This window comes from Bubalus kerabau, chromosome 3 (genome assembly GCF_029407905.1).
Source record: "Bubalus kerabau isolate K-KA32 ecotype Philippines breed swamp buffalo chromosome 3, PCC_UOA_SB_1v2, whole genome shotgun sequence".
Lineage (NCBI taxonomy): Eukaryota > Metazoa > Chordata > Mammalia > Artiodactyla > Bovidae > Bubalus > Bubalus kerabau.
Window position 1 is genome coordinate 74,278,796 of NC_073626.1, and position 18,040 is coordinate 74,296,835.

At 43.8% G+C, this 18,040-nt stretch overlaps 1 protein-coding gene across 1 annotated transcript; it reads right to left on the minus strand.

Moving 5' to 3' along the window:
• Nucleotides 1-7,334: 7,334 nt before the first annotated feature.
• Nucleotides 7,335-10,638, minus strand: HOXD1 (homeobox D1). Its single transcript, XM_055574724.1, has 2 exons — nucleotides 9,891-10,638; nucleotides 7,335-9,531 (listed from the first exon to the last, which is right to left on the minus strand). The coding sequence occupies exons 1-2, from the start codon at nucleotides 10,522-10,524 to the stop codon at nucleotides 9,197-9,199; spliced, it is 969 nt and encodes a 322-aa protein (XP_055430699.1). The 5' UTR covers nucleotides 10,525-10,638; the 3' UTR covers nucleotides 7,335-9,196.
• Between the last annotated feature and the right edge of the window lie 7,402 nt (nucleotides 10,639-18,040).

Genomic DNA, 18,040 nt, shown 5'->3' on the forward strand with positions numbered 1-18,040 from the left:
TCTCCAATGCATGAAAGTGAAAAGTGAAAGTGAAGTCGCTCAGTCATGTCCGACTTCTAGCGACCCCATGGACTGCAGCCCACCAGGCTCCTCCATCCATGGGATTTTCCGTGCAAGAGTACTGGAGTGGGGTGCCATTAAGGACAGGTATAAAGCAATGCCTTTATTATCTTTGATCATTCAGAATGAAGATAATTCAATGTACTGGTGTTATAAAACATATAACTTACAATAGCCTGTGTTTATATGGGATGAGTTAAGAAACTTGTAACATTTTCTAATAAAATACATACATCTTCAAAGTCAAGGGCCAAGGGAAAAGTCACAACCTTTTAATAACAGTGGACTTAATTCTTGGATAGTGTCATCATGTGACGAATTCCAATGCATCTTCAGAGATACAAACACAGCTGTTTTTGAAGTTTGCAAAGAAATCATATGCTGTTAGAAAAATAGATTATTCTGATTGCTGCTGCTGTTAAGTCGCTTCAGTCGTGTCCGACTCTGTGCGACCCCAGAGATGGCAGCCCACCAGGCTTCCCCGTCCCTGGGATTCTCCAGGCAAGAACACTGGAGTGGGTTGCCATTTCCTTTCCAATGCGTGAAAGTAAAGTCGCTCAGTCGTGTCCGACTCTTAGTGACCCCATGCACTGCAGCCTACCAGGCTCCCCGTCCATGGATTTTCCAGGCAAGAGTACTGGAGTGGGGTGCCATTGCCTTCTCCGATTCTGATTGCATGTGGGCTTTTATTTGCAGTCAAAACAGAAGAATAAATTGGGCTTTTTGGCAGGTTAACCCAAGAAAGTTTAAATTGCTTTTTAAGTCACTTGAAACGTTAAGGGACAAATAGTATGCTACCTTCATCTGAATGAGAAATATTATAGCTTTAGTTTGTCCTTTGGAGTTCATTTTATTTATTTTACATTGAATCTGTCTTTTCTACAGTTATTTCATAAGTTAAGAATTTATTTTCTTGTCCTCTATAGTGAAACCAATACTTTATGAATTTGAAATTTCAAATGGAAGAGGAGATATAAACATTTACATATGGCAGAGCAATAACTCATAGAAACAATTGAATACTAACACTATTTTGACAATTAGGTCATAGGCATTTAGGAAAAATAAAATGCTTTCTATTTATATAGGACCTGAAAGTGTTCTTTTTGCAGCAAGTTTTTTGGTTTTGTTTTGTTATTGTTGTTTTACTTTAAGAGCAGGCTTTCTTAAACCCACAATGTAAATAGTAACAGGTTGGAAAAATTCACAATTCCCCACTGACAGTAGTAGAGAGAGAAAGACTTTCTTCTCTCTGCAGTAACAAAGTAAAAACTGTGGTTAATCCTATTTTAACTTTGATGTCAACAGAGCACAACAACGGGAATCTCTATTTTTAAGGATGATCCATTCCACGCAGGGAAATGTCCCAATGTAGGAAAGTCATGTAAGTCAGTGCAGTGTTCTAATTTATGACACCTGACCCTCAGAATACCATGCATGTCAATTCACAGATCCTTTTGATAGGGAAAAATGAATTTAAGTTTTCTGTGCTGCCTGGAATGATCCAGTAAATTGAAAGCAGTGTTTAATGGTCTAATGCCCTTCTTATTTTTTTATTTCCCCTATAGGGAAATAAAAAGCTCAGCAGATAAAGAATCTGCCTGCAATGCAGGAGACATAACAGACACGAGTTCAATCCCTACGAGGTCGGGAAGATCCTCTGGAGGAGGAAATGGCAACCCACTCCAGAATTCTTGCTTAGGAAATCTCATGGACAGAGGAGCCTGGCAAGCTACAGTCCACGGGGTTGCAAAGAGCCAGACATGACTGAGTGACCGATACACACAAAGGCTTCTTCCAAGGTCCTGGGCTCTTAATTCAGTGAGAACTCAGCCATTGCTCTCATCATGTATCCATTAACTGTCTATTATCATCTACCACCAAATTTTGCTAATTTTATCAATAACCATAGACCTTTACTTATTGTCCCCAAACTGATTTTCCTCAATTCTTGTTTTCTTCTCAATCTCTCTTCAATTCCAGTTGTTAAAATTCTGTGCCTTGCACCTGGGAGCTCAATAAATATTTGTTGTACATATAAATTATTTTTCTCCCTTAGCCTGCATCTTTTCATTCTGGCTGCCTATTATAATTTTCATAATCCATCCTGTATTAGTAATTAGTGATTGTTTATTAAGCATCAGATATTGCACTAAGCAATCTGCATGTATTATCTTTGTTCATCCCCAAAAGTCAATAATGTAAGGACATTATTATTCCCATTCTTAAGGGAGGAATGTAGAAGCTCAGTGTTACTGAGTCATTTGTCCCAGAATTTGCTCCCAAGCCTGTCTGCCTCTAAGGTACACTCATAACCAGTACATTTTATTGTTTCCAGACTTCTTGACAAACTCCACACTAGCCCTTATTTGTTCCCACAATCCTTCTCAATGCTTCTGTTCCCATAAGGTCCTCAAGTGGCTGTATGTAGCAAGTAATTAATGCAGTATATTAGAAAGTCTCAAACAACAACCAAAGTGCATTTTAAATTATATGCTGAAAGGATAAAAGGGACCGTGTTAGACAATATTGACAATCTTTGTTAGTTTACAATGTATTCAATCAAAAAAAATGTGCCTTGATACACAAGGAAAGGAGTTTATAGTTCCCCCTCCTTTACCTGCTAGCCTCCTATTAGAATTTTGTCCTATGGTCAAGAATAGCTTGTGTTCTACTGTAAATAATGAAATATAAAGAATACTTGGCAAATAAGTGATTATAGTGTTCTTCACCTGGGAGAAGAGGCACTTAACAAGTAGCACTATATGCTTCCTCTACTAAAACTGCATTCAACTTTCAGCAAATAGTATAGAGACAGACCAGTGAGGGCAGAGGAAGAGGGAGACAGTGGCAGAGAGGGAGAGGGAGAAAGAAAGGGAAACTGAACAAGAGAGAGAGATCTCATAAAATAGCAGGAGATTATTAGTGCTAAAGGAGTACTACAAGCAATAAATGCTGCACAAGCTCAGAGGAGCTTGCTTTAACCTTGGATAGGGCAAAAGATTTTACAGAGGGGACAGGACTTGAGCTGTGCCATAGAGGATGAAGTAGGATAGGCAAAGAGAAGGTAAGATATAATTACAAGAGATAGGAATAGCATGAGAAATGGTTCAGAGGCAGAAAAGCTTAAATTGCCTTGGGGAAAGAATGAACAGATCATACTACCTGGGGTGAAGTTTTTGTGGCACGCGATGGTATGAGATTAACATGGATAAATACAGATGTTGAGGGTACTTGAGTCTCAGGTTAAAGACATTTGAGTTTCTCCCACTGGCAACCAACCAGGAGCTATCAAGAATTTAAAAGTGGAATAACATGGTGAAGACTTAGCTTTAAAATGGATTGACCAAGGAAGCGAGATGCAAGGAGATGAGGAAGGCATCCACTGCACAGCTGAATGAAGGATGATGCAGCCTATGTAGAAAAAATGGACAGAATTTGGTGACTAATAGAAAGCAGGAGTGAGCTGGTTATCTGCATCTCTTGTCTTCAACATAACAGAGCATTTACTTAGGAGTCCCATGTATCTTAAAAGAAGAGAAATCCAGGACTTCCTTGGTGGTCCAGTGGCTAAGACTCAATGCTCCCAATGCAGGGGGCCAACCATCCCTGGTTGGGGAGCTAGATCCCATATGCCACAACTAAGAGTTCACATGCTTTTGAACTATTGTGTTGGAGAAGACTCCTGAGAGTCCCTTGGACTGCAAGGAGATCAATCCAGTCAATCCTAAAGGAAATCAATCCTGAATATTCATTGGAAGGACTGAAGCCGAAGCTCCAATACTTTGCTCCCCTTCCCCCCTCACCTCCCGATAGGTAGAGTCAATTCATTAGAAAAGACCCTGGTGCTGGGAAAGATTGAAGGCAGGAGAAGAAGTGGACAACAGAGGACGAGATGGTTGGATGGCATCACCAACTCAATGGACATGAGTTTCAGCAAGCTCCGGGAGATGGTGAAGGACAGGGATGCCTGACGTGCTGCAGTCCATGGGGTCTCAAAGAGTCAGACATGACTGAGTGACTGAACAACAATGCCACTACTAAAGATCCCACATGGTGCAACTAAGACCCAGCACAGCCAAATAAACAATTTTTTTTTGAAAACAAGAGAAATTCAAAATTACTTCTTTATTCTGAAATGAAGAAATACAGAATTAAGAACAAGGAGATTGAGAATGTGAAACCCTGACACTCATTTGAAAAGTTTCTTAGTAGACCCTAATTTTTTTGTTCAAAGGGAGGACGTAACTTCCAGGAAGGGGGCTATCACCGTTGTTCATTGTTAACTTTTTTGTTCATCAAGTCAACACCATGAGAAACATTACCCAACTCACTCACACCACACACATACACATCCTAAAACTCCATAGGTTAACTTTACAAGACCTCAGATATTACTTCAACAGTGTCTCTTGTTGATGATAGTCATACAGTTTCATTACTCCTAAATAAACTATTTAGTAATAGCCAGCAGAATAAAGAATTATGGAAGGATACTCGATAAGAAAACATAATGATCATCCAAACCAACCCTCTTTGTTTTATTGGAGCAACTGAGACCAGGGAAGTTATTCTCCCTTTTAATCAGGAAACACAATTAGTATTAACATCCAATTATTATTTAGCACATGTGTGTGTGCATGCTAAGTTGCTTCAGTCGTGTCTGACTGTGCAACCCTATGGACCGTAACCCGTCAGGCTCTTCTGTCCACGAGATTCTTCAGGCAAGAGTACTGGAGTGGCTTGCCATGCCCTTCTCCATGGGATCTTCATCTGGGTCTCCTGCATTGCAGGCGAGTTCACCATCTGAACCACTAGGGAAGTCATTATTTAGCACAGCTAGTGCTAAAAGCAACTATTGGTATCATCTTACAAGTGATGGCTGGGCAGTGGGAATAGAGAAATCTTTCAGGAAGGAACAGAGGTGAACCCGAAGAAATGTAAACTTCACTAACTTGGACCCTATAAGTTCTAGGGAAGTGCTCCAACAATTTTGCACTTATGATTTTGAGGGCTTTTTTTTTCTCAAAGAGATTCCCTCAAACTGTAGTTTAGGCTGTACAAAACCCCAACAATGGGATGTACTAAATAGTTTAGAGCCCTCTAGAAATTCCTTGGAGAAGGCAATGGCAACCCACTCCAGTACTTTTGTCTAGAAAATCCCATGGACGGAGGAGCCTGGTAGGCTGCAGTCCATGGGGTCGCTAAGACCTGGGCATGACTGAGCGACTTCACTTTCACTTTTCACTTTCATGCATTGGAGAAGGAAATGGCAACCCGCTCCAGTATTCTTACCTGGAGAATCCCAGGGACAGAGGAGCCTAGTGGGCTGCTGTCTATGGGGTCGCACAGAGTCGGACACAACTGAAGCAACTTAGCAGCAGTAGCAGAAATTCCTTGAAGATGTCAGTGATCTGCTTTATTAGTTATTACAAGTCCAAGTGACCACCCTTTGGCCATCTTTTATATTTGTTAGATATATCAATAAGACTGTTAGAAAATGTAATGTTTAAATCTTTACAATCTAAGCAAAAGATCTTTTCATACCGATGTTTAGGATTTCTTTCCATTTGGCTTGAATTTAAACACTTCTATTGAAATTATATTTCTTCATAACATATAACTTCAGAAGCAGTTATAAGTGAGATCTTAAACAAAACTCTTTTGTATATTCGTTGAATGTTCGTGCCCCAGAAATACGCTATAAAATTTAAAACCATGAAAATCCTGATTCCTATCAACATGGAGATTTATCATTATTTGTGATATATGTCCAGCTTGGTTTCACTTTAAAACCACAAATAAAGTTTTAACAATGGACATTTTTCTCTGTGAGAGGTCTATGATCAAACTAAACATCTCTCTGAAACTGATTAGGTCCTGAGGTTTCCAAATTCAATATTCAGCAAATATAGAGCATTTGTTTGGCCATAAGAAATAATTAAGAACTTCAGAGTTTGTGCAATTCTGCTGAACCTGCTCCTCTTTTCCGATAACATAATTGGACATAATCTCGTCTGGTTTTCAGCCTCACTTTATATAAGACTGAGGCAGAATAAATCACATACAATTAATCTTTTGAGGATCTAGGTGACATTGCTTTACGTTTGTACGTCAGCAAGTCCTTTGTTTGCTAGTAGTCAAGTACAGTAATGGAAATTTTTGTTATTAAATGTTTTATTTCTTCTTCCACACTCCCAGCTATCCTGAGTCCAGAAAAATAGACACATAGTCATTCTGTGAAGACAAAGGAACATTGAATAGTTAATTATATAACAGATAGAGCTGTCCACTGTGTATTCATTCTTGTAACGAGTTGCTAGAAGATAAATTTGCATATTTAGTTCAAAATCTTATAAAATAGAAATGGGATGGACTGTTTTAGCAGTTTCATCGTTTGTGTAGTAACCATAACACTTCATGGAAGATCTGACTCAAAATACCACAAGGCTCTGAATAAATGGAAGAGGAATGCCCTATAAACATGCACACAGGCTTGACAGTGGTATCTCCACTGACAAGATCTATTTAATAATATTTAAAATTCACTTTTCCTGTATAAACAGTATCAATGTAAACCTAGGGACGGCATTTGCTTTCTCAGAACTGAAGTCTCTTTCTTCCGGTGATAGGCCTAAATTAAAATCAGCAGAAGTCACTGAGTTGTTTTTGTAGCATTTTCATTGCTGGAAGGGACCTCCAGAGGTCACCTAGTTCGTCCCAATCTCTAGCCAGGACTCTCCCTAATACTGAATATAGCTGTATAGCGATCTGCATTAAGAAAGCTTTTAAAGATCCCTGGGGTTGGTCAAAAAATAGCTAATATTGGCCTGATTCATAGAACAGCATTATACGTTTGTCAAAATAGCCACCTTCATCAGGAAAGACATCCATCAGGGCTAAGCGCTACTAGTGGCTTCAAAAGGAAAAGCATTATTTTCTCAGAGAAAAGGGTGGTAGATTAAGGAAATGACCGAGTGTGTTTCTATTTTTTTTGTTTAGGTGTGCATTTGAATGCTTATCAAAAAAGAAACATAGACCACTGCAGGGGAAGCCGGAAAGTAGCTGTGGGCAAGCAGATCACAACTCTTTAACAAGGACTTTCAAATTGCTACAGAGCTCAGAGGGGGGCTGTTATCTCAAACAAGATCTGATTAGCATCAGGTTAGTGATGGGCAGATGGTGAAACAAAAGAATAATATTGACAAACCTGCTTTATAAATGGTATCTTTTCCCCATAATCGGCTGAGTTTGTTGATCATTTTATTTCTTCAACTCCATCAAACTTTGGGTCCAATGGACAGGAATTTAAGTGTAATTTCAATTTTCTAAGACAATGACATTATTGTTTTATAGAGAAAGTATTTCTCCACAATTATTGGACTTCTGAATTATTGGTTTGAAGTACTACACTAGAATCTAGAAATTCAGCTAAAAGAAGAGCTGATCCTCTTAGCTGATTATTACGGGCCTTTAAGCCTTTCAGTCAAACTAGATAGAGACTTAAGATATGTCTGTAACTTATGAAGTGAGGAAAATGAACTGCCCTCCTCTCCACACAACTGTCCCAAGTATCCGCTTGTTTTTAACACCAGAGTTTTTCAAGTAATATTGTGTTTGGTTACGTAACAGCCTGCTCAACCATGGATGCTTTCAGATGGGAACTGGGGGGCTGGATGGAAATAAGGTTAAAGGCTTTTTTTAAATCACATACCTTCTCGCCAACTTTCAAATTATTTTGTGCCTGGAGTGCTCCTTCAAAAAAATTCATTTGAAAATATATCATTAAAAAAAAAAAAATTAAGTACCTCTATGTTCTTATAAGTTTTAACACAAAGTCTGGGTTACAGGAAGTGGAAAGCTTGACTCCTGTACTGGCCTCTCCCAGCCTCCTCTGTAATTCTTGACTTTGAAAATGGGAATTCAGCCACCGAGACTTTCCGATGTGCAGCTGCCTTTCTCAGAGAACACTGACCAACTAACAAAGTCTTCAAGTTGTCTTTCTTCTTCCTTTTGTGAAAGCAGAAGACAAAAGGACAAGGAGATGTCTCTTCAGTGTCTCCTTAGCTATACATCATCCCCACAGTGGACATCTAAACTTAATGTGCAGTCCACATATTCACCATAAAACCTGGGCACTTAAGGTAAGGAAATACTTCTGTAGTTACTTGGTATATTGAGCAGACTTAGGTTTTTTCCTCTGTTAAACTACTCAGATAATTGTCCCTAACTAGTTTGCATAAACAGCTTTTAAGAAGTGTTCTTTTTTAAAGTTACCAGCCTAACAAATTTCCATAGCAGAATTCCAAATAGAAGAAACTGAATCAGCTTTAAAGAAAGATCATCAAAATAAAGGAGTATAAGGAAAAGCAGAAAGTGACACATTCTGTCATTTTTATTACCAAAAAAAGTTCAAGCCATTTACATGCTGACATTAAATGCCATATGTAAGTTCACTACAAGCAAACTTCTTTAAAAATATACATACTGTATATATTTACATTCAAGTTTGAGTAACTGGTGTCAAAGTATACTTCAGGGTCTTTATCCACCCTGTGCATTTGTTCAGCTACTAACTAAACAGAGATTGTATCTTCACTTAGGCACCTGGAGAGGTAGAAACTGCTTTTTAAGGGGGAAAAAAAACTGTAGTGCAAATGTGAGGATCACGGTTGAAGCAGCTTATACACCAAGGAGGCCTTAAGTATAACTAGCTTTGGTCATCAGAAGCTGAATACATGTAGCCTTGTCTTTTAAATTAAAACCAGATAAAACTTTGGGTAGATGCTCTTCTGAGCACATCACGGGGTTGGCAGTAGGAATGCTCTGCCACTCTGCACGGAAAACTGCATATGACTGAGTTAGGCAACATAGCAGTAGGGCTGGGCTGGCAGCTGGGCACCTTTTCCCTGATAAGACACAATACACAGATGAGTGGCTTTAGAGACTTCAAATTAACATCTGTACACCCACAGCCCGGAACTCAGAAGCCACCAAGGTATTTCCTCTCCCAAGTGAAACTGCTCTTATTTCCGCCATGCCCACCTCCATTCCAAACTGAGCTAATAAGTCCAGAGAAGGGTGGGGTGGCCCAAGAGTTCTGCAGCCCACAGTTTGTCAGCGACGTGACTAAACCTCAGGATGGTTCCTGGGCCTGAGAGGGGCTCCCCGGGTTCTTGCCAGACTTGGCAGGGCTCGTTCCTGAGAGGGGAAGCTGGAAGGAAGCCACGGGGGTGGCCGATGGCAGAAGCCCTTCCCGTTCCCTTTTCTTCTGTTTCATCCTGCGGTTCTGGAACCAGATTTTGACTTGGGTGTCATTCAGTTGCAATGAGTTGGCTATCTCGATGCGTCGGGCCCGAGTTAAGTACTTATTGAAATGAAACTCCTTCTCCAGTTCTGTCAGTTGCTTGGTGCTGAAATTCGTGCGGATCGCGCTGGAGGGGGTGGCGGCTCCATACTCCGCGAATTTGCCTGCAATGTAAAGACAGGGCGTCGTCAGCGTGGCGAGATGACACGGAGACGCGACTTGGGAAGGCTTTGGGGCCACACTAGAATCAGTTACTGAACGGCCCTTCTGGGTCTCTGAACACAACTGTGCCAAAAGAAAAGCTTCACGGAGCGCTCCTTCCCGCAATTTTCTCAACCCCTGGCATTCGGGGCACGCTCAATGCAATTCGCCTGGTTTAATAATTCCTGGGGCCGCGTGTTCCCCATAAGACCCAAACCGCCGTCCACAGGGACCGCTGCAGCGCACCCTCGGCTCAGTTCCGCTGGGCAGGCTCGATCCCCAACCCCAGTCGCGTCCGTCCGTCCAAGGCCCAAGTACTTACTTTTCTTCGGGGCGTTCCTCTTCACTTTCATCCACTCGAACGTGCTGAAGGCGGCAGGGAGGCCGGAGGCTGGGGACGCACACTTGGGGTAGACGCCGGGAGCGGGGGACGCGGTCTGGAAGGCCCCAGAGTGGCCGTCGGTCGGCTCTTTGAGACACGCCGAGAAGGGGCCCGGCTCGCCGAAGGCCGCGTAATCCACCTGGCCACTGAGGAGGAAGGAGCCGCCTCCAGAGAAGACAGCCGAGGTGGCGTAATGGACGTGCGCACCGCTGTCGTCTGCCGGCCGCCCGAGCGCGCACGGTAAATCGTACGCGGGCGCGGACCCCGGGAGGCCGTAGTCTTCGCCCCCGGCCTGGACAGGTGCGGCGCCTGGCTCGTAGGCCCCCTCTAGGGGGCACGGCGCGTACGCGGGCGCGGCAGGCCCGGGAGGCTGCGCCGGGGCGGCCGGGGGCGAGGGCACCGCTCGCGCCGCGGCCAGGGGCAGGCAGCTAACGAACGCGCCGTCGCCGCTGCCCAGGGGGAAGGCGGGCTGCAGGACCACGGGCCGGGCGTCGGCGCGACAGAACTTGGATGCGAAGCTCAGCAAGTCGCCGCCGTCCCGGCCGCACGACACGTAGTCGAGGTAGGAGCTCATGGTTCCGGCCCACCCACCGGAGCGCGCCGGCCGGGCCTGGGTGTGGGGTCCGCAGGACCGCCGCGCTCTGCGCTGCTCCACCTCCCCTGTCTAGCCGACCTGCCCTCGCCGAGCCATGGCGAGCCAGCCGGGGGTAAATAGTGGCCTAATATAGAGGCGGGGTGGCCACGTGGCGCCGGCCGGCCAATGGGCGCCGTCCCCGCACGGCCCGGGTCCCGACTGGCGCGCGGCTCCACGAGCCTGCCCGGCCACCAACTTTGCCACACAGGCGGGAGGCCGCCGCCCCGCGCCCCAACGCGGCCCAGAGGACAGCCTTCTGGCCCTGGGGCTGCTTGGCTCAGGGCGGGGCGTGAGCGCTAAACGCCCGCTTCCCGAACAGGTATTGGGCAGGTTAGAGGCAGAAAAGCAGAAAGGGCCGCTCGGTGGAGGAGGAGAGAATGGAGAGGGGGAGAGCCTGTTCTTCTACACCGTGGGTGGCTAGCCCCTCGAGTGTGGATGGTGGTCGCCGCAGTGTGGGAAGGGTTAAAAGGCCCTACGGAACCCCTTCCTAGCTTCCTCCAGGGAAGGTAAAGTGATTTCTCTTCCCTTTTTCTCTGAACCCTATGTGCTTTCAGTATTCTTGGCACTGGTGATATCTCTGGTGCTCAGACGTTAAAAATCCGCCTCCAACGCGTGAGACCTGGGTTCGATCCCTGGGTTGGGCAGATCCCCTGGCGGAGGGCATGGCAACCCACTCCAGTATTCTTGCTTGGAGAATCCCCATGGGCAGAGGAACCTGCCAAGTTACAGTCCATGGGGTCGAAAAGAGTCGGACACGACTTAGCGACTAAGCACACAAACCTGAAGTAGACGTTTAATTTTCCTTTTCCCCTCACCCCCGATTTTTGGGATATAAATTTTATGCTGTAGGTGCTGTGTAGCTAGGACGGCACAAAATCTTCACTTCTAGGCTAGATTTTGACGTTACTTCGCAGCTTCTTCCACTGCTCCCATTTGTGGTGCATGAGAAGCGAGTGTTGAGTGCGGATTTTGATTTGGACAGAAGATAAAGTTTCTGCCTGTGGGACGTTTAGCAGATTATCCTCGTGGACTAGTTTGTAAAAGACAGAATCTGCCGTTGGGATGAGTCGCTCGCTGTGCTCCTCTCTGGGAGGTTGGCTCTCACTCGTGCTGCGCCCGCTTTTTTAGAGGTACTTTGGCTCCAGGGCGCAAAGCTTCTCAGGGACCCGTCAGATCTCAGAGGTTTGGACGGGCTTGTGCCTCTAAGCAATTAAAGCTTCTGTTCCATCAGATAAGTGCTGCGTCGTCTCTTGCGAGTGAAATCTGAGGGCTCACAATGTTAATGGGCTCACGTCTTTCCCTTGATAATATGGTTTTGTTTACTGAGTGTAGAGAGACGGGAAATAAAAGTGCAATTGGCACAGGAAATGGGGGGTAGAAGAGTTACAAAGCTTTACACTGACAAACTTTCCAACTTCCTTGAACATTTTTTTTTTTAATGTTTCCTTCTTTGGGGCTCTAGGAAAAGAAACAAGTTAAATAAATAAATAGATGTTATTTACACACAGCAGTAATGAAAGAGGGTGGTTTCCTAAAACTCTGTGTGAATAAAGAGCCTACTCTTGGCTTTTTCAAGTGCTCTTAAGAACTTGATCTGTTATAGCCTCTGAGTTATGGTGACCGAGGTTTTATTATTGTTTTACTGATCCACTTGTCCTGAAAGAGCTATTGAGCCCTTGCCTAAAATTCCACTCTGAGGAAGTCTGGAAAATAGGAGTGGTTACAGTCCAGGGAGCCAGTTCCTTACAGGGATGTGAACTTGTGAATAAACAGTGTTAACCACAGTGGTGAGGCTGAAGTTGAGCCAGCCAGGAGGGGAGGGGATAGGTAGAGGGTAGACACCAAGGAATGAGCACAGAGCTGAAGAGGTCTAGGATTCCTTCACTGCTGAAGTTCTTGGATTTCGCTGGGAAATAAAATTCTGGGCTGGAAAAGAACCCTTCAAGCTTGATATTGCTACTTCAATTATCTCCTGTAGCCAGTCACACAGCAAACGTCCTTTAAATAGTTTTTATTTTCGAAATAGTTTTTAAAAAGAAAAAATTAAGGCTCTTCTCTAGCACCTTGGCTGGGAAATAATAGACCTCTTTGGAGCTAACTCGGGCTTCATATACATAGGCATTTCTTCACTGTCCTCCTTCTGTACCCTTAATGCCAAAGTATCAATAGGTCACAATGTCCGTTAACCCCTCACTGGCTAGAATTCAATTTTTACCAGTTTTTACCAGCATAATGTCTCAGCTCTCACACTCCTGTCTCAAAACTAGAAGACCCAGTCTCAGATGGTACTCATCTGATCACAGCTCCTAGGTCCAGAGGCCCAAGAGGGTCAAGAAGAAAGGGCGGCCCTGTCAATTTCTCTAGAGAAAGACCTCCAGCCCTCTGCAACCCAGGTGGAGGACAGAAAACCATTGTCTGGCAAAAATGGCCTAAAACCTATCAAATTATGTGCCTTTTCTCTAAGGTTTCAGGAAAAACAGCCAGCCTAGATGCCTTGGCAACTGTCATTTCAACAAAGACAGGGTTTTTGCTGCTAAGCATTTGGAACAAAGTTTGGGTCCTGCATGTCTCAGTTAAACACTGACTTTGTTGCACCCCTGAGCTGCACATGCTATTTCCCTGAAGCAAAATTTGGGAGATTGAGCTTTGCCAAGGGAAGAAAACGTCCTGAAAGGGACATCTAAAATTAATAATCTAAAAATTAGATTTTAAAAAGTGTGTTATTTTAACAACTGTGGAAGAGAGTGGGTAGGTGGGGTTTTCATTATTTGTTCAGATCCAGTAACAGGTCCCTGATAACTGCATGCAAAGAGCTATATTCTGTTCCTCCTTCTCTCTACTCCCTTGACTCTCCCAGCCTTTGGCATATACTACACCTTGGGGCTCAGAGTTGCCATCTCCACTCCTGGGCTGTTCTGACTTGCTCAGGATGAAAGTCAAGAGTTTGGTTATCTCAGACTCAGATTCAATAAACATTTGCCAAAGACTTACTGTGTAAGAACTTTTTGTTAGGGGAGGGTTAGGCTAATAAAAAAGATATTCTTAAACCAAAGGAATAAGGGATTCATTTTTGACACGTTAGCTATGCTATAAATCTACTCTAGGAAAATCTGAATCTATAATTTTCTAAGGAGATGTTGGAAGGTATTATTGGGGCAATTGTGTATATAAAGATATGAATATGGATATTTTTAGTACCTTTAAAGTTTGTCTCCTAGAAGTTCACAGGGTATAGGAGAAACATCTTAAGGATTTTATTGCTTGTTCCCAAGGGTCACTTGCCCTGCTGGGTCCTGGTGCTGAGTTCTCAGCAGGAGGTGGCAGCCTAGGGGCCTGACGGCCAGGTTGTGTTTGATGTAGGAATGCTTTGAAATCTCTCCCATCCTACTCACCACAGCAGTCACCCCCAACCACCGCCCCCCCCCCCACTACCTTTCTCTCTACCATTCAAACAACAAGCTTCTTTTCTGCAGACAGAGCAGTGGAGGCTGGCAGTCTAGTCTTCAGTGTGTTTACAGTTGTTCCTGAAAAGCCTCTTACAATCCTTCTCCACAAGTCCCATTGTGTTATCCCTTTAAGATGCCTGGGTGCTTGCTAAATTGTTTCAATCCTGTGGGACTCTTTGCAACCCTATGGACCATAGCCCCCAGGCTCCTCCGAACATGGGATTCTCCAGGCAAGAGTACTGAAGTGGGTTACCATGCCCTCCTCCAAAGGATCTTCCCAACCCAGGGATCAAACCCACTTCTGCACTGACAGGTGGGTTCTTGACCACTAGTGCCACCTTGGAAGCCCACTGATGCTTGAGCACAGGCAAACTCTTGGCTCCACAGCCCCAAAGGACACAAAGGCTCTTGCTTGGGATAAAAAGTGGGGTTGTCTTTTCTCTTAAGCAAGATTTGTAGTTCTCTGCAGCATCTTTCTATCCCAAGATAGGGGTAGAGATGAACAGGATCCTAAAGACAAGAATTCAAAGCTTGCCAGAAGTCTGATACCATGACCCTCCCTGAGGAAAAGAGTCTAGTGTGCTGTGACTTTTCCTAGAGCTTTGTTAAAGGCTTGTGAGTCAAGCCCGTCCCTGGCATATGGGAGGCATTCAAGAAATGTTTGTTGGGCAGAAATGAAAATGGACAGAACGGTGTGTCTTCACCATTACCAATGTTGGCTAAAGGATATCCTTAGATTACTGGCTCCTAGCACCACTTCAGGTGGGTAGGAATCACCAGAGAAGCTGGTTTAAATGTGCAGTTTCAAAAATAAATGTGCAGTTTCCTTAGCCTTCCCCCACCCCCGTTGAGCTTCTAATCCAATAGGTCTGACTCAGGAGTCTTTCTTTTTAATAAATCTGTCGAATGATTCTAAAGCAGTGTTCTTCAGAACCACACTTTGAAAATGCCTGCTTTAGGAGCTGGGGTAGGGAGCAGTGTGGGGAGACAGGGTAAGTCTTGACCAGCACGATGAGAGCTCATGCCTAAATGGAGCAGGATTATACCTGAAAATTATCCAGAAGCCTACTGGGAGGTAGAGGAGGAGAGATCAATGTCAAGATCAAACTTAAGTCTAACTAGACTGAAGTTCCAGAAAATGTCCTTAAAAGGTAGTCAGTAGGAGCATCCCAAGTTTTGCTGACAAAATAGTGCTTTGAAGAGATGCAGCTCACTTCTTGCCACTTCCCTAACTTGACTTTGAGAATGCAGTGGAGTAGGAAGTGAAAGAAAGGGATTTGTCGCTCGCAATCCCTTCAGAGGGAGCTGAGTGGTTCTGAGGCAATGGGAAGAAGGAAGGAGTAGGAATGGGGGTCTTAAGAGAGAGAAGCCAGCTCTCATTTCCTTCCATCTCTCCCAAATGGTCTGGAATGAGCATTTAAGCTCTCAGGATCCAAAGTGGACCACCGTCCCTTGGCCTAAGGTGTAACTCTTACTGTGGCTAAAGATTGACCTTTTGCAGCATAGAATGTCAATGCTAGAAGACTCCTTAGAGAGAGAAGTGACATCAAACCCCTCATTTTAGTGAGGAAGCTACTTTATTTGCTCAGAAGTTAAAAGGCAAAGCCATCCTGCAAAAGATGAGGGTGGCCACTGCGGTTTCCTGCATCTCCAGTCTGCCAGGAGCAGAGAGTCAGGCAGCCGCTCCGCTACACAGTGACGACCTCCATGCTGAGCAGCTGAGCAGTGCTCAAGGAGACCACACAGCCAGCGGGCTGACTGGGAGGCCTGCCCTCCCATTGCCATTTGTTTGCTAAACCTGTGCCCTAGACTTCTGAGGTCCCACCTTGAGCTGCTCCAGCTAGAAAGGGCAGAACTGAGCCTAGGTCCCTACACCCTCCATGAAGGTAAAGGATCCCCTCATTTCCTGTTCAACTGATAGACATCAGGGTCCTGAAGATAAAACAAGAGGTATCCTTAGATTAATGTAGTTGGATAGGCAAGTACAAATAAAGATATGTGTGAACATGCAAAAGCACACCCATGTCAGTTATACTGATCTTTGGGACTTTCCTGGCAGCCCAGTGGTGAAGACCCCATGCTTCCACTGCAGGGGTCTTGGGTTTGATCCCTGGCCAGGGGGAGCATATAGGCAGGGAAGGTCCCACATGCCAGGTGGTACGGCCAAAAATAAAGATTATGCTGATTTTTTTTCCTCCTTTATCTTTATTGTAGCTATTAAGTTTAAATTTATATGATTCAAGATTCAAAGGGTACAAAAGGGTACCCTTTCTTTCTCCCACCTCTGTCCCCAGGCGCCTAGTTCTCCTTCACATGAATACCAATTTTGAGTTTCTTCACCAATTTTATGAGTATATCTTTACAGAAATACTTTCGACTTCACAATTATAGATAGATAAATATCTAGTTAGAGATATATCTCCCCACATTTTTACATAAATGATATTACAAGACTCTTTTGCACCATGCTTCCCCCCATTATATCTTGAAGATCCTTTCTTTCTACTTTTTTACACCTTTATGCTGTTCTACTGTATACATCTACCACAATTTATTTAGTAGTCCCTTATTAGTGGGCATTGATTTATTTTCATTTTGGTATTACAAACACATGCTCAACATTTTGCCTATTAGAAAAAATTCCTAGACATGAAATTACTTAATCTAATATATGTGCACTGGCAATGTTTCTATATATTGCTAAATCGCTCTCTTTAGAAGTGAATACTTCTACAGCAACATATGAGAATTCTTGTTTCCTCATACCTTTGACAAGTCAGTGGGATATTAAAGATTTTTTTAAATTTTTGCCAATCTGATAAGTGTAAGATAATACCCTTATAGCACCTCCAAAAATGTCATTCTTCTTTATCTTACCTGATTCTATTATAATTCTATTTTACAAATGCTAATACTGACACAGAAAAAAGAAACAACTTATTGCAGTCACCTTCAATGTAAATGGCTAGGGTCAGATGTTCAGCACTTTCCTATACAACACTGTAACACAAGGAAGCCTAAGATTTAAAAAGGATGGGTGGCTGCAAGCATTCCCTGAAAGACACATGGTATAAAAAAGCACAGAAGCTTTCAGACATCTCTTAGAGGACCCCTCTTTAGTGGTCTGATACCAAGACCACATTTCTGCTTGTTCCCCTGGAGAATACCCTCTGGAAGGTGAGGGACTCTGATTAGCAATCTGATCTGACCCAGTCCTAAGCATTAGCTTGAATTCACTATCTGGGAAGCAGTAGAGTGTTGTTTTTAATTTCCCTGAGACTTATTTCTCACTGGCCACCCAGGATCTAAGTATTGATCAGCATGGGGGTGGGTAAGAGGATGTTTTCCCTAGATTTTAGCTTTTTGTAGACCTGATAAAGATAATTCCTAAGCTTGGGAGTGCACACATGTGGCACACTGCTTTACTAATGATAAACCTGTGGATCTCTTTATTGACTGTTTCGTTGATGATGAAAGTGAAGGCCAGAAAGATTAGATGAATATCTTAGGGTCACACAGTGCATCAGTTAGCAAAGCAGAAGCCAATGAACAGAGACCTAAACCTGAACTCATTCCTTTCTCCTGCAGTCTTCCCTTCCCACTCCACTGTTCATTTTGGTGGATAACTGACTACCTGCTTAGGCTGTCAAAATCAAAACCTAGGGATTAGCATCCACAACTCCTCTTTCACTAATCCAATTGATCACCAAGTCCTCTGAATTCTTCCTCCTAAATGCCTCTCCTCTTCATCCTTATTAAGTTTCTCCCTCTCTAGGCTGGATTATGGCAGCAGCCTCCTTCTTTGTTCTTCCCGCTTCCTCTCTCTCCTTTCTCCCATCAGACACAGTACCCCCTAGAGTCAGCTTTCCAAATATAGATAACAAATGATCACATGTCCCAGCTTAAGACCTTTAGTGGCTCTCCCTTGCCTACATGTTAAGTCCAGATGCCCTTCCGTGGCCCTTACACAGCCTCTCTGTCCAGCCAGATGCCTCAATCCGAGCTCCTCT

What these genes read in the sequence shown, in the direction of transcription:
- HOXD1 (XM_055574724.1), bottom strand. Translation starts at nt 10,524, where the DNA reads ATGAGCTCCTACCTCGACTACGTGTCGTGCGGCCGGGACGGCGGCGAC. An exon ending in GAGGAACGCCCCGAAGAAAA is followed by an intron (nt 9,532 to 9,890) that starts GTAAGTACTTGG and finishes TTTACATTGCAG; the next exon opens with GCAAATTCGCGGAGTATGGA.